Source organism: Charadrius vociferus, unplaced genomic scaffold, assembly GCF_000708025.1.
Source record: "Charadrius vociferus isolate BGI_N301 unplaced genomic scaffold, ASM70802v2 scaffold59, whole genome shotgun sequence".
NCBI lineage: Eukaryota > Metazoa > Chordata > Aves > Charadriiformes > Charadriidae > Charadrius > Charadrius vociferus.
This window is the reverse complement of record NW_009661371.1, coordinates 3,113,411-3,135,152: the sequence shown is the minus strand read 5'-3', so window position 1 is coordinate 3,135,152 and position 21,742 is coordinate 3,113,411. Positions and strand designations below refer to the sequence as shown.

The 21,742-nt window shown below is 38.0% G+C and overlaps 1 protein-coding gene across 1 annotated transcript; it reads left to right on the top strand.

Moving 5' to 3' along the window:
- The first annotated feature begins 146 nt into the window (after positions 1-146).
- ASIC5 (acid-sensing (proton-gated) ion channel family member 5) lies at positions 147-16,781 on the top strand. The gene is made up of 10 exons (XM_009893708.1): positions 147-186; positions 3,822-4,128; positions 6,065-6,296; positions 7,430-7,549; positions 8,496-8,645; positions 9,235-9,382; positions 10,898-10,954; positions 12,514-12,682; positions 15,866-15,957; positions 16,582-16,781. Exons 1-10 carry the CDS (start codon positions 147-149, stop codon positions 16,779-16,781), a joined length of 1,515 nt encoding a protein of 504 aa, XP_009892010.1.
- Positions 16,782-21,742: the final 4,961 nt, after the last annotated feature.

The following is a 21,742-nucleotide window of genomic DNA, read 5'->3' as shown; positions in this document are numbered from 1 at the left end:
ACCTTGGCAGGTAAATTGCCCAGTGTTATGTGTCATCGAGCATCACCTCCCATTTAGTTTTCTATAAAAGCCATTACCTAGCAATGATCACAGTGATAAGGCAGCTTACTTATCCAATCCTTCCTTACTGAAATAAGCACAGCTTCATGGACCAGCTTGGGAAATTCATTCAATCGGATGCTAAAGGTATGTGACCAGACATATTAGAGTGCTTTACCAAGAATTTTAGTTACCTTTTGGTAGTTTTTTCAGGATTGACAACCAAAATGAGAAAATTTGTCTCCTTTCTTTTGCAACCTCATCTAAAAATAGCAGCAGTGTACATTTTCAAGACACAGAGAAGGAGGGAGAGATGAAAAAAGCTTGTAGGAAAAAATACTTGTACACTTAAGTGGGAAAAAGTCCCTAGATATTGGTCCTTTACACATTTAGAATAAAGCTAAAACAGTTTTAACTCGGCAATTACTTCTCTGAATGATACCATACTTTAATGATTTTTAGATTAAGGCAAAAAGGAAATCACAAATCTATCTAGACTAACTAATCCTTGCACAGGTGCCACATATAACCTCCCTAAAATAACTTCTTCCAGGTAAGAGCTCTGGCTAAAGCTGAGCTATCTTTTAAAAAGCCTTTTTTTTTTTTTTTAATATGCTCATTAATGAAAATCCAATCACAATTAAATATTAGGAATGCAAAAATCAAAATGTTTTACCATGTTTCTGCTATGCAAGAGTTTAGCTTCCAGTTTCCCTTCTGGGTCTTGTTACCATCTTTTTCTCTACTTGATCAAAGAGCTTATTATTATCTATCAGTTTCCTCTATAAGTAGCTATAGATTGTGAACAATTACCTGCTGACTGAAATAAAAAAAAACCCCACAAACAAAACACATTTAAATTCAACTTACAGTGTTACAATTAAAGATACTGTGAATTTCTGAGGTTTTTATATAAGCTTGTAACAGTATGTCCCCGGCCACGTATCCCTTGTTGTATACGGAGGAAAGTAATTGCTCCTTTAACGACATTGACTAGAAAATCAGATTTATCTGACTAACTATGATGGTTCTTGGGGCTTCTCCAGTAAGCAGTGTTTCCTGGGGCAAAGCATCTGCAGCCCATCCTGAACATACGAGCTACCTTAGTAGTTCTTAGCTTAATGTTCTATATTTGGCTCCAAACCTGTGGTTCGCTGCTGGACCTGGATTCCTCTCATTTAGTTACCTCCTTGCTTTTTAACTTATCTATCCATTAATTGTTGCATCTTGTATATTGTTTTTATTCACATCTTTGACAAAAATATTTTTTATTGCAATGCCTACATTAAATGTACTTTGTGTTGCTATTAAAAGAAGATGGTTCTCTCAAACCTTATTGTCTCATATGTGTAAGGTCTGATGTCTGTCTAAGACCTTACTGTCTATCTAGCAGCAGCATGGATACTCTAACTCACTCACAGCTGTTTCAGCTATGTTGGTTATACAACCTTAGCCCAGATATGCACAGCCTAAGTTTTGCAGATAATAGGATGAAGGGTTAATAATTTATAATCTCAGACTCACTGACATTATTTTGATGTATTGTTTTACTCTTCATTAACTCAGATCTGGAATAACTATTCTGTTACTAATTACATATCACCAGAATGTACCTATTCCTCATAAATAGATCAAATGCCAAAATAAATGGCTAGTCCTGACTTACACATTTCATACTATTTTCCAATCCACTGTGCGAGAAATTTCATATTAGAAATTTACCACTTGACCCTATGTAGTCAACAATATTTATTTTTTTTTAATTAGATCATTTCCTAATGAAATCTAGAAGTAGAGCAAGGATTCTTAAAGATGCTTATCTAATGGTGTCAATTCATCTGGTGAAAGACAGTAACAAAACCAGCAGTATGATATTGGATAATCTTATGTATTAACAGCTAAACTTTCACAATGAGATAAAATATCACATACTACTTACTGTAGTAGCTATGCACAAGAGCTGAGATACAGTTTAGTTACATATTTGTACAGATTCTAAGTTACACTTCTGCTGATTAAGCTAACCAGGGGGTTTTGATGGCAATGGACTTCTAAGTGGGGATATGCTGTCATTCTCTTACCCAGCACGGTGTATATAGTAGAAATAAACATATACAGTGCATTCCCTGGAGAAAAGGGTCTGGCATGCTTGTGGTCTCTTGTTGGAGTCCATGGGCAGCAGATGCAGACACAAGCCAGGAGTGTACTTTGTTCCGCTGTTGTTCAGGGAACACGCGAAGTCCTGTCTCGCTGCACGTGCTCTGGTGTGAGAGAACCCTACAAACGCTACCTATCACAAATGCAGCAAAACCAGACATACGCTCCATCCCAGTGCAATGTACAAAAGCACACATGGCTGAAGAGCTTCGCAAGGAGATCCAATAGTCACTAGAGATAGGACATAAACTTTTGAACAGTTTTCCAGCAGAAACTTATTTGATGATAAAAAGGGGTCACAGTACATTATACCAGTACTGATCAAAGTTCTTACGTAGATCTTTAAAGAACGATATGAAGTAAATTCTTTCCCTTCAGAAACATTTTGAAATCCAGCACCATCTGGGATTCCATTATCACAGTCCAAAGGCTGTGCGGAGACCAAACCAACATCCCAGAGTGCTGATGTGGTCACGATAGATTTAGCAGATGACCCTTACATCCCTTTGTTCCTTTGCCCAACTGCAATAGCCTCAAGTAAATCAGCCTTATGAAGGGTATATTTTCTTTCTACAACACGTCACACTATTAAATCTATTTTTTGGTTAAAAATGGAATTAGGGATGCATTGAATTGCTGTTAAACACTGATCTAAATAATGCATTTTCAGATCCTAATTATTATTGTCTCATAAACTCTCTTTGATTTACTGTTCTTATGGACTTCCTTAATGACAGAATACAGTAGCGGATAACAATCTGTGAACAAAGTACTTTGTAAAGAGACTGGTTCATTTAGTACTAGATACAGGAAAGGTCTTATTAGGTTTCCCTCATTTGGATGTTTTGAGAGAGAACATTCTGTTCAAATCTATGCTCAAAATATCATTCAGCAAAAAGCATAAGAAAATGACTACACTTCCAGGTATTGATTATATTCATTACTTTTATAGCTCTTAACCTTAGAATTTAAAATGTTGACTTTTTTTTTTTTTTAACATCAGTTTGTAGAAACCACAAGGAAAATGAAAACTAAACCCACTCTTGTTTCAAAGTTATAGAATCAGGCTAGTACAAACCTAAAGAAAAGAGAGTAGTTGAGTAGTTATCCTTTTGAACGTGTAACCTTTCAAGTTTTATCCAGAAACTTCTAATAATGAAAGAGTGAAATTCCTTTTCGCATCATTCCCTTTTTACCTTATTTCTCAGACCCAGCATGAAGGACCAGGCCTTTAATGGGATGTTACTGTAAGAATAAGATGCTCAGCTTTTTACAGTATGTTCACAGCAACCTGTTGGTTTAGATCACTGAAGTATGTCAAAACCCAATCTTTTCCATAGGAGTAGAACTATTCTTTTGTATTAATGTGCTTAAAAATTTGTGTGCTTAAAATATTGCCAGGTATAGTCTGTTCCCAGGCAGCACTGAGCTAATCTCTGTGCACACAACTCTTCAAGGGCTCTAGACCATCCTCAGAAGCCAGTTCACTACTTAAAGAGAGAAGTTACAATTAAGGAAAAAATGTACAATTGCTTTCTGGTATCATAATTACATGGTTTCTTTTCTTAAGTGCCATTTAAATGCTAATTTAAAACTAAAGTGTTTTCATGTTGTTCACTATTAAGGAATATTGGAAAAGATACGATCATACTTGATAAAGAAACTGCTGCCACATTTGGAAGACAGAAGGAAGTACCATCAGGAGTTTGCCTCATCCACTTCGTTTCATGGAGTGCATAATATTGTCCAAACGCGGAGCAAGACCCGCAAAGTGCTGTGGCTGTTAGTGGTGGCAGGCTGCCTTGCCATTGTTATTTGGCAAATCTGCAGTCGCTTCATCTACTACTTCAGTTGGCCAACCACAACTACAGTGGTGGTGCAGTATGTGGAAAATGTCAAATTCCCTGCTGTGACTTTTTGCAATTTGAACAGGTAAAAGTTATGTTTGTTGTTCACCCTTGAGAGGCAACACCTCTTTATCGGAATAATATAAAGCAGTCAGATTCCACAACTCTCTTGAAAAAAAAAAACCCACATAAAACAAGGAAAATATGGCTCTGAGGGGTATGTCTTTCATACCACCACAAGATTTAAATGAAGAGAAAAAATAGGAGAATCAAGAAAGTGGGGTTGTTTTTTTAATCTTCCCCCTCCTTCAGATGAATAATTGCACTACAAATTTTTAAGTTTCCAGATGTAAGTTGGAGTAGAAAAACCTCTCTGGTGGTGGTGTTCTATGTCTGAGCATTGCTTCTACAGTGCAGCTAAGGGACATGTCCAAGTTAAATATAAAAGACAAGATTTGCCAATAGAGATTCAAATAGAAACCTCATAGAAACGCAGAAATTTAGGCAAAGCAGATACTTTTTCAGAGGTGCTCAGCCTTTACAGTTCTGGCTGATGTCAGTGGGATTTGCAGGAGGGAAACAGTTGGTTTGTTTGGAAGTCATGCATCCAAGCATGAACTTTACTACAGATTTCTACATTTGAAGATAATGGTGAAGATTCAGATGCAGTCACTGTGAAAATAACGTAATAAGCCTATGGCCTGATTTTTAGAGTAAATATGTAATTTAGGAACAGTTTCAGAAATACAGAAAGTTTACCCGTGATTTTTTCCTTGAGAACTGTAAGTTTTCTTATCTTCTACCTTTTGCTGGCAGAATCAGCCAGAAGCACAAGTCTCAAATACGCGGAGCTGTTCTGCCTCACTATGCCTATTCCCATGGCTCTGCATAAAGCCATCCTGGGTTACACTGCACAACAGGCACTGCGAATAGAAGTCCCTCTTGATTACAGTGGGCTGTGTGTCGTAAAAATCTCTCACTCCTTGTAACTATAGCGGCAGAACATTGTCAGTAAGTAGTCAGCTACTGAGCATGGCAGCTGCCCACCTAAGTGACAGTTTGCTGCCACATCCATCTGTTGTTCGTGCTGTGCTTATCCTTCCCTTCTGGTTTTGGTAACTAGTTTTTTTTTGTTGTTGTCAGGACACAGAGGCACAGATCTACCCTCGTCTTTATTTTCTGACTTAAATTCAGTTGTAAAGAGTTGTTCATACCAATCTTCCTTAAGTTTAGGCATTGAGACCTATTATACAAATACACTGATACGTTTTTAAAAATAGGATTGCAATTCTAAAGAACATGGTATTGCAGTTTCACTTGGTTTTATTCTCTTTTCAAACTTATAACTGTTCTGTGAACCCTTACTTTACTTCAAGGACTTCAATGCTGTACATCGGGAAAGCATGTCCAGCACCAATGTGTTTGAGATTTTTCAAGTGGATTCTAGGAGTAAGGATCACCTTTGGTTTATACCACTGTGCCACCAGCCACAGAGCTCAGGAGAAGGCACTGTCTCTACGTTGGGATCTAGTGCCTGAGCAAAGCAGGTGCACGAGATGACTGAAAATGCACTTAGAAATCAATTTTCTAAATGATGGAAGACAGCTTTTTTTGAAAGGAGCAACTCCTCCCAGCTACTCTCCCACATGTAAACGCAATTCTTCAGCAGTCATCAGTTCTACAAATCTGGTTGTTGGCTTATGCAGAAGGCTAATCTGCTCACTTTTTTTTTTTTTTTTAATAAACAAGCACACACAATAGAAACATTTCTAATACAACCAACCAGAACAGCCCTGGGAAGGTGTCTGTTTTCTGTTTTCAGGTATGGAAAATACTGTCCTAGAAATTGAGAGTATATTATTTATTCATGTTGTAGAGATCAAAGTGCAAAGTAATGAGCAAAAATCACTTATAGTTTGTGAGCAGGCAACAAATGGTGTCAGAGATTTGGCAAGAGCAGCCTTGAGATCAGTCCTGTAACTGCAGAACTCCAAGCAATTCTTTCTCCTTCCCACTGACAGGTTTCAAGCTCACGCAGTAAGCAACCTCAGAATAATTTTTTTAATTTGGAACATTGTGTCTGGAGTTCTCCAAAAATTCACTGTGGAAGATAAATATTCTCAAGAGCTAAATGATTTCCTTCTTGGGAACCAGAACTTCAGCATCAAAGAGTTTACAAGGAAAAATGGGTTTTATCTGAACAGCAGCACATTGCTGGAATGTGAATTTTTTGGAAAGCCATGTTACCCACAGGTAAATATGTTTATTTTACTAGAAGAGTAGCATGGAGGGGAAGGGGATGTATTCTTACCATTCAACTTGAGACATCTAGTTTTGCCAGCTACTCCCCCTGTTTTCCCTTTACAGTCAGCCAATGGAGAAAAAAAGTCCTGCTCTAAATCACCCTGAGGACCCCGATCCTCCCACTGACTGCAGAGACAGCCTGCTGGACTCCCTCAGCTGTAAAATGGGATTTCAGCCTAAATTGCTCTCTGCCTAGTGCCACTTCTGAATAGATAGCAGCCTTTGAAAGCTATCATACCTCCAGGCTGTATCTAACAACCTTTTGCATAAATGGCCTATAATGAAGGTCAGTTGGAATGGACTGTTTTGCATGATGTGATTGCACAGTTTTGTTCTTGCGGTCAAGAATACAGACAGCCAGGGTAGCTATAGGCAGAGCCCACAGGAATTTTAAATAAGATTAAAATAGCCCATCTTTGGGAATTTCGGACAAAGCAGAATATGATCATCCCATTCTTATGTTGATTCCCCCACAGAGCAATTCTCAACTCAAACAGAAAACATAAACAGAAAAGTCAGGCCTATATTCTTTCAGATTGACCTAACCTTTAGATATGCTGTAGCTTCTAAAATTACGCATTGGAGAATTGTCTTAACCGAGAGACACGTAGTACTAATAACTAAAACTAAAGCAATGAGATGCAGTCACATTAGCAAATGTTTTCAGTTAGATGGTGAGGTAGCTTTGGGAAAAAAAATGTAAATTTTGTACTTTCATATGTAACATGACATTTAGTTTTGAAACAGTCTTCATTAAACATCTACTGGAAAAAATAAACAAGGAGGTTTTTAATTTTCTGCAGAATGCAACAGGTATAGAAAAACAAGACCATATTAAATGATTCTGAGCAGCTCATAGGTATTAATAACCAATGTGAAATTTCTCCTTTAAACGTCATTTTTTATAGAAAGGGATGAAATCCTTCTGAACATTTTCATCAATTAACAGTTTTCCAATTGTAATATTTAGCCCTGCCTTTGGGGAAAAAAATAACACCCTCAAACCAGTAGTCCATCTCTTGCGTTGTGACTCACTAATGAAACTTCAAGTGATCTTTCTTGCCTATTTTCCTTTATTGAAGGATTTTGAACATGTTTTCACTGAATATGGAAACTGCTTTACTTTTAACCACAATGATCTTCCAGCAAGAAGAGTGAGTTTATCTGGAAGAGGCTTACATTTACTTTTTGATGTCCAACAGGTACAGCTATCCTGATGATTATAAATGATGAATCATGTAATAACTTACAGATGAGTAGAGGTGTTTTGTTTGGGGGTTGTTTTTTGATGGGTTGATTTTACACAGACCTTCAGAATTTCATGCACAAAATTCTGTGTCAAGACTATTTCTGAGTGGGGGGGTATTTTAAAGGAAAGAAGGAATCTAATACAGATTTTAAAATTCAGAATTATTTATTGACTCTGTCCCCAGCTAAAAGGTTCTGAAAGTTGAGAGTGAGCATATATATACACAGTTCACCTACGATTGAAACAAATCATCAGAGCAGTAATTTAATTTTATGCAAGCACTTCAGAATAAGATAATTTTGTTTTAATAAAAGGCACAGTAGGGAAGGTCATATGGTGCCAATTTCTAAGTAGTACTGAATTTTAGTTGCAGCAGCTGTAAGCGCTCAATGCCACCTAAGATCTGGTTTTTGCACTGTAAATAGCGTTTGAACTTATTAGAATTGTCTTTGACCAACAAAACCCAGAAAACTCAGGGGTATCACCTTGTGAAATCAGGGAAAAACCTAAAACTTGGAGTGATAAATGCCTGAGACAGGAGTGACAGGTTCTGGAGAGAGGAATGGAAAGTTTGCCGAGATGTGATGGGTAGCTCCAGGTAAAAGGAAGGAATACCTGAGTTATGAGTAAAGGTTCATCTATGCCTTCTTGCTTCTGAAATTGGGAGATGACAGAAGGAATAAAAACCTGGAAAGTTTATAGTAACCAGAAGGAAACCCACAGAGGTAATCAACAACGTAAATTCAAGTCAGTTCGCTTCTATACTTTTGTATAAATTGCCAAAAATGTAATTAGAGATGCAAGACCAAACAAAAAAACATAGTAGCTTTTTAAATATAGATAAAGCTTCAGAGGGTAAGCAAAGCCAAAACTATTTTAAATTATTCTTTTTGTATCAGGAAAAATTCACTGATGAACCTGCCCTTGGTTATACTGATGCTGGTATAACTTTTGTCATCCATTCACCCAAAGAGCTTCCACGCTTTGATGGTTTAGGTCTGTTAACTCCAGTCGGCACACATGCACAGGTCGCAATCCGCCAGCTGAAGGTAAGGACTTTGTCGACCAAGCAGAAGTATTGGTCTTTACAGTCTCTAATGCTCCTCTGAAGCGTGACAATGAACTAGCCATTTTGGAAGTTAAATCATTTATCAGGCTGAAGTGAATCTTAAAAATAAGATTTCCTCCAGACACAAATAACAAACAATATTAATGCTCTTTTTTTTTTTTTTTCAGGGGTGGGGGATATATCATTGGTCTTCACAATCTTACTAAAGTCAACCTTTCTTTTCTAACATCTTAGTCTCACTGACATACAATGATACAAGGACACCTCAGCAGTTCTCCTTCAACACATTCTGTTACTATTAATGTTGTCTCAGATTCCTAGCGGAGTCCAAGTGGAGTGGACTACCCTTCTGTGCTAGGCTGTGCGATCAGGTCCTACTCTTGCTGTAAGCGAGAGGAGATGATTTTATAATCCCAAAAGCATACACTGTAGTTGCCTCCAATTAAATCACAATGTTGCTAGTTATGTCTTCAACAGACTTCATTTAGCACTTTAAAAATGTGAGAAAATAATGTCTAAATTTAAAATAGAGTGAAAGAATTATATCTTCTGCTATTATTATCCTACAGTCAATTATCCAAGAATACCCATGGGGAGAGTGCAAGCCTGATATAAAGCTTCAGTACCACAAGATTTATAGCACTAACGGATGCTTGCAGGAATGCAAAGCCCGGTACATACAGGACTGGTGTGGCTGTTTGCCGTTCATTCTTCCAGGTATTTCTCAGGAACATCATAATACCATATACTGTATTTAAGAATCATCTTGCTAGGATGTTATTGAACATTTGTTCATTGAACAGCAAAGGAGATGGGGCACATGCTTAAGGGATATCTACAGCTGGGATTAATTAAAATTATGTACATTGGGGGTTTTGTTTTTTTAATTCAGAGGAAAAAAAGCAAGATATTTGGTCAGCTCTACACCTAACATCTGGTCAATGGCTACTCTTAGAATACAGAGCAAAAATCTTGAAAGATTAGATTATGCCTCAGGGCTGCGAGAGGAGTCTGTAGTCTTCAACCTGATGTCCTAAAGAGCTGGAGGTAAATCCGTAAAAAGTCATAGATTTTCACATGTGCCACAGAAAACCTACTTTGCAGGTGTTTAGCAGCCACTGCAGAACTGATTGCCTGAAGGCAGAAACCAGCGTCCCCCACATGAACCATGGAAATAGTTTAGCACTGGAAGAGGGTTCTGCAAAAGCCAAAAGGCTGCATGGTGCCATCTAATGAGCCTGCAATGCTGAGTACGGGGGTATGCTGTAATACTCCCCTCAAGAATCCAGGCATCTTAATCACACTAGAAATGTAAAGCAGTAACTCTGAGCCCTGATCACTCTCATCCCTCCCACCTTTTCAGCACTAAAAGTAATAACACTGTCACCTCTCTCTGAAGCAAGAGCTGGAACCCAAAGATCTACTCTCACAGTTCTTTTTTCCACAATTAACGGGCAAGAAAGCCACTGTCATGCCTGCCCTTTCTGGCTCAATATATTTTTAAATATCCCCAAGCAAGGCAGAATGTTTTCACTAAGAGAGAGCCATTGAGTAGTCTCCAGCCCGTTTGTTTGACAACCTCTTGCAAAGGAGGTTGGCAATCCTCTGGAAACTCTTGCGGAAGGGGTTTGAGATGGAAAGTAAGTCTAGGTCTCCCATAGTCAGGGTGAGTCCTTCATCCCCTGGCAATTAGATAAAGGAGGGTAACACCTTTAACTACGTGCTAAAAGGCTTAGTAATATTCCCATGAAAGGAAATAAATTGGGTTGAAACTGAGGCCTACTAGCTCACGGTGCTATCTTACCCCTCAGGTCTCCACGTAACTCTTGCATGAAGCTTAAAACTTGTACTGAAAAATGTGGGGTGTAATCATATAATCCAGCTACCTACTTTGTTTTTTCATTTCCACTAGCAAAATCAGAAATTCCTGGCCTTAGCAAGCTAACACAAAGAGTGAGCCACAAGCTTAAAGGCAGTTCTGACTGGTACACATAATGAAGATGTTTGCTCCAGTAGCAAGCCTCCCGGCTTGGTCTGTTATCTCTTTTTACAATATACCCCTTTTGGTATTGGTAACTGCGCTGTGCCCAACTGAATCGTTTTCTCAGTTGTATAATGATAAACATGAAGTGGTGAGCAGGTTTTGATGACGTTGCATTTCAGTTTAGTACAAACAAAGCTATGGGTTAGATTGTTAATTGAAGTTCCTAAAGTTTGTTGTTTATTTTTAAGGAAATGGAACAGAATGTGATTTGCTGAAGTTTTATAATTGTGTTTACCCTGCAGTCTGTAAGTAATAACTTCATATTCATAATTTCTAAGCCAATTCCAAATAGTAGACAATATCCATCAATTAAAAAAAATACTGAAAGTAGTATTGAAATGGAGCACATCCTGGTTCATTTAACATTCTGAAAATAGAGACCAGACAGACCATTAAATAGATGCCAATTAAAAAAACATAAGAATTAATTTTTGTTATCAGAAATGGTTCAAAATGGGAGAATGTTCAATTAATCTGTTTTCAGTTATCAAGCCTCTGGCTTGCATTTTTGCATCTTCATGGTCTCATCCTTCTAGCTCCAAGGTTGTATTATTTTTTTTTGTGACAGAAAAGTGAACAGCACAGTAATTACAGATTTGCTAACTGATAGATAATATAATTCAAAAATCACTGGACTTTAAGGTTTTATCTTCTCAAAAGTAAAATGGATTATATGTTGTCAAAGGGCTCCAAATTCAATTTATTTCCATAAGCAAATAATCTGCACACAGTAGATATGAAATTTGTAAGTCACTATAACAGACTTTTTGGAAAATCTTGCAAATGGTAACCTGGGAAGTAACTTCTCACGAACTTTAGAAAGCCTCCTTTTTAATTGTCTTGGATTCTGCTATGTAACATGACTCTCCCTTTCCAAAGGAATGGAAGATTAAGATAGCAACTAGATTAAGTTTTGGGGTGCCTGTGTAGTGGTTTATGTTTGCTTTGATTAGGTGTGTGCAACATTGAGGGAATAACTATTACTATGAACAGTGACTATTTCTCTTTCCAGTGGCTTTTTTGAAACAGATTCCACTAAGTTCACATTCTTAGATAATCGTGATCTCTGATAGCCTGTCATGGTGGAAATGCAAATATTATTTTACTTAATGAATATTCTGTGATCAAATTTCAAAGAAACCACTGAGCAATAAACAAAAATGACCCCTAGGTCCTATCAAGGGTGGACAGGATTCGGAGCTGGACCCCAGAAGGAGCCAGCATCACAGTTCTGTACCTGGTGAACCATGTACCTGGCTTGTATGTGACTGATCCCCAGGACCCCAAGTTAAGTGCTAAGTCTCCTTTTACAGTGTAGGAGATGCTAAACACCTGATAACAAAATCTCAAATGACAGCACACTGATCAGTATCTGTGGAACCTACTGTTGGTAAAAGCATTTTAGGATCTCTGAAGGCCGACTGACCAGAATGAAATTCACAGCTCTAGCATCCCTGGAGAGTGCCTCAGATCATCTGAGTTATCTCCTCCCCTGTGATTTGCAAGAGCGAGAAGCCCACATGCAGAGGGAGCAGACACAACAGCTGCCACCACGCCAGGGCAAATAGAGCATCACAAGCAAGAGATTATGGTACTTGTTTCAGAGTACCAGATGGCTTTGGGTTATGGTTAATGCTTCCAGAAGTATTTATGCCTTACTATTTTTCTTCTACGTGAATTTTCTCCAGCTTCCCCAGATTTCTATAATGATTTCTTTCTGTTTCTCCCCACTTTCATCAGCATGGTCTTAAAACCATATGCTTTTTTAGAAACATTATGCAAATTCTTTCTCCTGAAATTTCAGATGATATAGAGATAAAAGGATTATGTACACTAGGAACCCACAATTCCACTTGCCCTACCCCATGTGAAGAAACGGATTATCCTACCACTGTCACCTATTCAAGTTTTGGAGGAGAAAAAGCCATAAAATACTTTTCTGCAAAACTGAAGAAAAGCCCAGAATATATTAGGTAATCTTGCTTAACACCTTGTCTAATAAAGAGATGATCAATTACTTCTAAGTGTGCTAACAGAGTGTATGATGTAAATGTGACCTTTTAAAGAGATACTCTTATGTGTGGTATTAATAATGCTGTCTGTGAGATAAATTAATCTCTTAGACAAAATTGGCTGAAATTTATACAGATTCATATCGATAAAATACAGATACATCTAAGACTTGTGGATATCATAACAGAGATACAGCAATTAAAACGTAATGTTCTCAAGTACCTTCTACCACTGATCTCTTATAACAAAGTTTTTTTAATAACTTTTGCAATTAAGAATAAAGAAAGGTCAGGGTTATCAAACCTATCCACAATCCATGTGAGCAATCCATCCAATAGAGAAGACAAATCTTCACCCTTTCACAACTGCAGTCAATGAGCAACCTAAATACATGCTATAGAATGTTGTTCTCCTTTCCCTCAACCCATTCCCAAAGGAAGCTTCATAAGCACTGAAGAGCTAGGTTTTATTGTAGCAATGTAACAAGTTTTAATAACCTTTTCTATTGTTAGTAGAATTTGCTAATACTGTTTGTATTACAAAAGTTATTTAGAAAATATATGGTACAATATTAATTCTCATGAGGAAGCAGAAGAGTGAAATAGCATGGGTCTATCTGTGTCACTGAAATCACTACACAGCAAAAGAAAGCAGGTTTATACCCAAAGAGACCTTCTATGTGAAAACATGTCTCAACAGTATTGACTACATATTTTATCCAGGAAATGGTGTTAGAAGTTATGCTATGCATAGAGCTGTGTCGCTCAGTAGTAGCACTGAGCTGACATAGTCTGAAAACTTTTAAATTCACAGAAGAGATAAGCTTATGCTTTAATTGAGCATATCACAGAACAGTCAGGGTTGGAAGGGACCTCTGGAGATCATCTAGTCCAACCCCCCTGCCAGAGCAGGGCCACCTACAGCAGGTTGCACAGGACAGTGTCCAGCGTGGGAGACTCCACAGCCTCTTTGGGCAGCCTGTTCCAGTGCTCTGCCACCCTCAAAGTAAAGTTCCTCCTCATGTTTAGATGGAGCTTCCTAATGTTCAAGTTTGCGCCTGTTACCTCTCGTCCTATCACTGGACACCACTGAAAAGACTGGTCCCATCCTCCTGGCACCCGCCCTTTAAGTATTTATAAGCATTGGTAAGATCCCCCCTCAGTCTTCTCTTCTCCAGACTAAAAAGACCCAAGTCCCTCAGCCTTTCCCATAAGAAAGACGTTCCAGTCCCCTAATCATCTTCGTAGCCCTAATATGCTTTACTGTTACAGTATAAGTTACAAAATAAATAATAATAATAAAAATGTTACAAAATAATAAATTGATGCCAGATTTCCTTGCAAACACAAGCATTATATGTCCAAAAAATAGAATGATTTCCAGATTTTTTCTAGAAAGATACAAACTAGTTGTCAAAGAGCATTTAATAGTGTTATAGACTGAATTACCTCTTGCTCACAGAGGTAGATGTTAGCAGTACAAGTAAGCATTAAGACAAGTGCTACATGAACTCATATTATTCACAACATCAAAATATGTTTATAAAGAACTGTAGAAAATTTGGCTAATGAAATATCTATGCGTATTTAATTGTTTCATTAACTTCAGTTTTCCCACTCTTGAAGCCATCAGTCCACAAATGTTTATACGTGAACAGGTACTATATGCATCATAGAATAGTTTGGGTTGCAAGGGACCTTTAAAGGTCATCTAGTCCAACCACCCCCACAATGAGCAGGGACATCTTCAACTAGACCAGGTTGCTCAGAGCCCCGTCCAACCTGACTTGAAATATTTCCAGGGATGGGGCATCTACCACCTCTCTGGGCAACCTGTGCCAGTGTTCCACCACCCTCATTGTAAAAAATTCCTTCCTTGTATCTAGTGTGAATCTTCCCTCTTTTGGTTTAAAACCTGTCACTACAGGCCCTGTTAAGAAGTCTGTCCCCAGTGAAGATTATGAAAACTAAACCTGTTGTTAAATGCAAACGGCATTAATCCTTTGAGGACATTTTATCTTTGTTGATTATTTTATTGTCTGTAAACCTCATGCGTAACCCAGTAATTGTTCAATTAAGCAAGTAAAAAATACAGAACATTCCCCTGTTACCAAGCCTTAACAAACAGGAATCCTGTCCACTTATTAACAAGTACATATTCTGAACTATAAAACATAGAGATCTATTGACTTCTGAATATGTAAGGAGGGAAAAGTTAAATATTTATTGGATAGTTCTGCTAGCAACTCCATGACAATGGTAGGAAGTCTTATTAATAGAAGCCATGAGAATAAGGTTATTTTTGTTAGTCAGTGTTACTTGAATTTTAGGATTATCACCTAAAGAGGTAGAAGTGATCATTTTGTGTATGAAATATTTTGTTTTCAGTGAATATTCTTAATGAGCTTATTATCACTGTCAACCCAAAATTCTAACTGTTCACTCTTCTGAAGAATAATCACCACTTTTAATCTTAAAGGTCAAAACATTATGTGTGAAATCAATTTTTGTGTCTATTTTGTTCCACAAGCATTATGTTTATATTCCATTTAGGAGTTACGCAGAATCTTTCTGTAGACACAATATCATAAAGATGAGCTCTTTACTCACACTGAATCATTCCACAGGTTTGCGCCAACTGAGATTTACCTACTCTTCTGCTTTTGCAGCAGGCAAGAATATAATTAGGTAAGCGAGGCTATTAGCAGAGGCCAGAGCTAAACATCCGAGTATAGGACAAGAGCTCTTCTGCACAAACGTGCTCACTGAAATACCCACAATTAAATATGCAGTTGCACATAAACAAGAGTAGTAGACTACACTTCCAAGCACCGTATCTGCTGTAGGTCAGGATGCTTGACTCCTCTACTCTTAAAAAGTATGGGTCTATCTCACAGCACAGATCTAGAGTTACCTTTTCAGCGTAGCCTGAAGATCTACTCTTCTGATAAGCTCGTGTTATAACTATTGTTAGAACATTTTTTTCTTTTCTTCAATCATCTAACTCACTTTGGTAACTCTCATCTGACTGTTATTTAAAAGACACCATCACTCTCCCTGAACTCGGTCCGTGCCAATAAACGTTGGTAAAAATGAAGAGCAGTCCTGAATGTCTCAAGTAATACCGTATGTATTTGTCATTAGGCAGAACCTTGTGCGTATTGACATTAAATATCATGATCTGAGCTACAAAATAACACAGCAACAGAAGGCCTTGACTATATCTGAGTTGCTTGGTAAGTGAATGTTTAATATTTCTTTATTGTTGATTAATAATTAATCTAAAAATAAAAAAGCCCACACAAACCACCCTGGTTTTTTCCATTCTTTTCCCTCCTGAACCATAGTCTATGTGGGCTTCTAAACAAAAAGCAATACCTTTTATATTATAATGGTAATAATCATGTCTGCCTCATGGTCACTTTTAACACTGTCCTGTCATTCTATTAAAGAACCTGCAGTATTGACAGCAGCTGAGAGTAAGAATTAAGTTTGCCATTAGTTTATGGCTATATCACACACAGGATTGTAAGAATAGTGAAATTTACAGGATTTGGAGGGGAGACAAAGAACATGGGGAGGAGAAGGGAGAGAATGGTTTAAAAGGCATAGAAGTAGGAATTATTCTAAGTAACTGTTTCACAGTAGGATGTGTTGTGTTTTACTTGCTTTATTTAGAATTTTAAGAAACGCATTAGTCTTCTCCAATAAACATTCTTCAGAATATTAATTCTGTTTTCTTAAAGTGATGGGTTATGTATATTGAATTTATTTAACACTTGAACCCGGCAGGGTTTTGTTTGCTTGCTAGCCTAAACCAAATGCTTAGGATGACATATGTTTATTTTCTTCTATTACAGCTGATGTAGGTGGCCAGCTTGGATTGTTTTGTGGTGCCAGTATGATTACAATCATAGAACTGCTGGAATATATTTTCACTAATTTCTGTTGGATGTGCATCTTTCTTCTGTTGAAAGCTCCTGAAATGCCTCAATGGAACAATCCATCCCAGAACCAACCAACACACAATGAAGAAAAGAAGGGGATACAAGAATGTTAGTGGCTTGTAGAAGGCACAAAACTAATTGTTTCTGCAACTTCCCTTCCTTTTTAAGATACCAAGGAGACAGTAATATTTTACATTGCTCCCTTCCCTGCACTCCTTATTCTTCCTGCTTCTTTTATTGCCTAGAACTATTTAACTGTGCTAAATAATTTTAAAGAGTGAACTTTGGAAAGTCTCCCTTTCTCTCATGTAAAGAAAAATGTAATCTTTACCTAAAATTTTATTTTAAAGAATTACCAATTTTTTTTAATAGCAGAGCAAGCGATACCGACACACAACAATGCAATTTAGCATTTCTTACCCAGTTTTTGTCTTCTGTATTTTGAGTTAGGAGAAATAATATACATGCCAAATTAACACACACAGGTTTCTTAACCACCATAAAGGTGAAATATTGCTATGCTGAAAAAGAAGATTCCTTATTAATGAGAAAGTCTTAGCTAGTAGGTTACCGCTGTTACACGTTCCAGTGAAGGATATCATAGCTTTGCCTATCAGATTTAGGAGCGTGCCTGATAACAATAGCATCTACAGTGTATTATCTGTTTGGCTGAAATGCTTAAAAAAAAAAACCCAAAACCAACTCATGAGTCTGCCAACTACTGTAGAGACCTGTAGGGCATTTGAGTGGATGGCAAGTGAGTAAACATAGGCCAAGTTCAGCGTTTAATGTCATGAAAGATGATAATAAAGACTAAAGACTTCATCTAAGTCTTACTGAAAATCAGTGAGAATAAGAATTTTGTGGCTTTGGTGCTGAATCAGGCTTCCTGAACGTTTATTCCTTTAGAAATATTCAGAAATGCTTCTGTGCTTTCCTGTGTCTGCAGGGGCCTATGGAGCAGTAGTGGGTTTAAGTCTTATGTATTTAATCACCAAAGTCTTCTTTAAAAAAAAAAAACTTCCAAAGATGTGTAATAGCGTAGTGTAAATAGACACTCTCCCCCCACTCACTAAAGCTCACAGAACAAGAATCGTGCACTGGAGGCGGGTGTTGTGTTCTTTTAAAGTACGTCATCTTAGTAAACAGCCTGATCCTTTTAAAATGTGAGAGTTAATAGGATAGGATAATTTCACTTTCTATGATGAAGTTATACAGCGTATCTTTAATACATTTCTTAGAATAGGTCTCTGAACACAGTTCTGAACAAATCCATGCTTGCCCAAGTCTCCTGCCAGAGTCTATCAATCAGAGCTTTTGATGCATTTGGAGGTGCCAAACAGAGCCTGGATAGAAAAGCCCTCTGGGAGAGGTAGACACAAAACAGTCTTGTCAGAGATGTACCCAAGAGTACTTTTAAGACTACATGATAAAGGATTACCCTGATTTAAAGCACTGGCTTCTATTCAATTAACTATTCATAGTAGTAATCTTTATTTGAAAACTTACAAACAGTTGTCTAGACTTCAGATAAGCACCATATTAGACTTTGCTAATCAAAACATTTTTACATTAGAAAGCTCACAAAGGCTACAACATTATATCTTCTGCTCCCCAGTCGGTGCCTGGGCTCTGCAACCTATGAGCATGCCTCTGCACTCTTAAGTAATGTCAATGCTGAGCCTGAAACTTCAAGTGAGCAATCAGCCATAGCCATGCTCTGTAATTCACACTACTCTTCCATACCATCCCCTCAGATTCAGTGACTAATAATAAAATAGTTTCTACAAAGTAAGTGTACTTACTGAGCAGCCGACTCCTCGAGATTAGATATACAGCAATGAAAATCCTCCCATTTTACCATCATTGGCACCATCTTCCCTTCAACATGAGCCCTAGGACAAGCAATTCAGGAAATGTGTTTGCTTCCAAGAGAGAGATGCCTTGACTTTACTCCTCAGTAACTGCAGGCTTGAGAGACCTTAAGGTTAAGTTTAAGATTTTTGCTCCGTACTTTTTTATTGGTCATTTCTGCTGGGACTTCCTCCCCCCACCCTTACTATTACCAAGCACACTTGGAACCATGGCCGTACAAAAAGGTCCATCTAATCCCACCGTCCAAGGCGTATATTGGCCAACACAGAGGAAGAATGGAAAGAACAAAGCAAACATACTGTGATATCTCTGTAAAGATTTCTCCCAGCCTTAAACAGTCTGTAGCTGTGGAAGCCTTGAGCAAGAAGAAATTATGTTTTTGGAAGTAGAAATCAGGTATTATCTGGCTTCTGGATAAAAAAAGTGGAGGAAAGATTAAATATAGTGATCTAGCACACTTTGTATTTTAGAGATCAAATTGTTTTGTAGCTACCAATCACAATGATTATTTTTGTTTGCTTGTACTAGTAAGGGCTAAATAAAAGAAGTGGCATTGTAAGGACTAAACAAAAGAAAACTGGTATTAATTCTGCTGTGCCGAAAGCTCAAGTGAAATGACACATAGAACATGCTAAACTACCAGCAAAAAATCCAGTTCTCGGAAAGGGAAGGTTCTTGCATCTTTGCTTAGTTTAACAAGGCTAAAATGACTTTTGCTTACTCCACTGATTTTGGACCATGACAGCCGAAATTACTGCTTGGTTACATATTCTTCTAACAAACGTGGTAGAAGACGTTCTGAAGGAAGCGAAAGACTACCGTTTTGCCCAAGGTCAAGTGACAGAGTCAGACTTTTTTTTTTTTCCCTCCGGCAATGGCTTCCTATGAGATTATATAAAGTAATTGATCCCCCATCACAGCTAAATATAGCAAGTGTGCTGTGCAGCAGAGCAGAAGTAAGGGTGCTTTTGTATTTTAATGTATGACTACTGTTCTATTAACACAACAGAATTTTAAGAAGTCTTAAGAAACTATTTGGCTTTATTGCATAGGTAAAGATGAGGTATCTACAAGAGCAGCAGAAACAATGCATTTTAAGAGTTTGATCATATCATGTCCCGATTTAGCATCACTTTGCTGCTTATTTGTTCACTTCTTCTTTTCACAAATGCACGTCCATGATCCAAGCACAGACATCAGCAAGCTTTTCCCATGCTAATTGTTTGATCCTAAAACATTAATCCTAACAATGAAATTAGTGACCCCCTGGGTTACTTCCAAATCCTTGTCTGATGTGCACAAAGAGATCTAACACAGAATTTTGTAGCTGGAAACGCGTCAGTCTGAAGACAACACCCTCCAACTGGCCCAAAGTACTAAGTGTTGCACAACAAACAAAATGAAAACGGGACATATTTTTAAATGCATTCTGCAGAAGTCATTAAAATGTATTTAACACTGTAAAGAATATCACGCTGTTGCATACAGCATTTTCTGAAGAATGGAGGAAGGCAATTGGGTTGTGTGGATAAGACCTGTGTTTGGTTGCTCAGGATTTTATGTCCATAGAGTATTGGTGTGTTCTCTTATGCACGGTATTCATTTTCACACCGTTGGGTAGCGGATCGGAGTATCAAAGTAGCTTTTGGTACAAGGAAGACAGCTTTATGATCTATCAGACAGAGAACCTGCCATGATAGATTGGGGTGGGGGAAGGCTGGAGATTGTTAAGGACTAGCATCACATCTTTCGACAAGTTTCTTTAGCTCGTTTCCTTTCTTCTAAGGTATTTTAGAAGACTACTATTGCAATGCATGTGGCAGACATCTCAAAAGGAGTGCCAGAAAGGAAGGCTTTGTTAACGGAGAAATTGCAATTTTGGCCAAAGAGCTCAGGACACAGGCCTGGCACTTGCTTATTTGGCAAAGTAAAATGAACACAGAATGGCCTGTACGGGAGAAGGATCTGGATCAGACTTTTACACAGTGGATTAATTCATTGCAGCATCTCACCAGTAGATGCCCCACTTACCTTAGGCTTCTTTTCACAAGCCTTCTACATGTAGCTGATTTCTCAGCACCTATCAGGAATTACTCAGTATAACTTGAATCAGGTTATTTACTTCTGATTAATGGTGTATGAGCTAGGGAAATATTTCAAAGGAGTTGTCAGCAAATTTGACGTTACTTAGCCTGAACTTAGTGACAGCATCTTTGCCACACAATGTTTAGATTAATTTCTGAGGTAAACAAACAAAAATATACAGCCATCCCCATTCTGCATCAAAATAAGCTGATCAAAGTATCTCTTAAGGAGGTTATACAAACCATCTGATCTACTGTTGCTTAAGAAAAAGTGTTGGTTACGGCAAAATAAGAATCACCTTATTCCTCGCCATTTCTTTAAGCTGAAACTATACAGGAAAAAAGGAATCTCCCTACACAGTCACTCAAGTTTGAAGGTAGTTAGCTGTGCCTACCCGCTAGCCCTAATACAAGTGTTTGCGCTGTGTGTGAACCTGGTGCTGGCAAAGCTTCAGGAAAGCAGTCTTCCTCACCCAAGTAGTACCTCGAGGCAGCATGATACAGCCTCTGGGTTTCTTACAGCTCCTTTCCACTTTAGCACTGCTCTGGGGTTGCTCAGTATTTTGGAAATCCAAGGATCAGCATGCGATTCTAAGAAATCCCAGGCCAAGACAAACCATAATGGTTCACTCATACTGCCTGTCAAAATAAACAGTGTTTTAGAAGTGTATATATCTCTTATTACGCTATAAACATTAGTATATCTAGTCACTGTAAACATATCCCCAGCTAAACACAATCTGAGGCTGACAGTTGATGTGCTTACTAAACTTTGGATACAAGAAACACCTCCAAGCTCATATTGCAGTAATTACTCATTGCAATGTTGAAACCTGACTGGGTTAGAAGCAATAAGCCCTGTATGAATGGGATACTGCTGTAGAGGGAGCGCTAGCATCACATCTTCTTGATGCTGCTTATGACTGTCCTGGTCTTGTTAACCCTCTTGCACTGTAAGTCCCTTTACCCACCAGAAGCCACTCATGTCTGTGGACTCCTCACTAGAAGCAAAGCCACCAAAAGAAGAAGGGAAGCTTCTTTAGAAAAGAAAAGCCCCCAAATGTCCCTGCCCACTATACACACAACTGTTGTCCAAACAGGAGCTTCCTACCCAT

Bases quoted from the DNA above. Each gene is read 5' to 3' on its own strand.
- ASIC5 (XM_009893708.1), top strand. From the start codon at position 147: ATGGACCAGCTTGGGAAATTCATTCAATCGGATGCTAAAG. The intron at 6,297-7,429 runs GTAAATATGTTT...CCTTTATTGAAG, and splicing joins GAAAGCCATGTTACCCACAG to GATTTTGAACATGTTTTCAC. The intron at 10,955-12,513 runs GTAAGTAATAAC...CTGAAATTTCAG, and splicing joins TTGTGTTTACCCTGCAGTCT to ATGATATAGAGATAAAAGGA.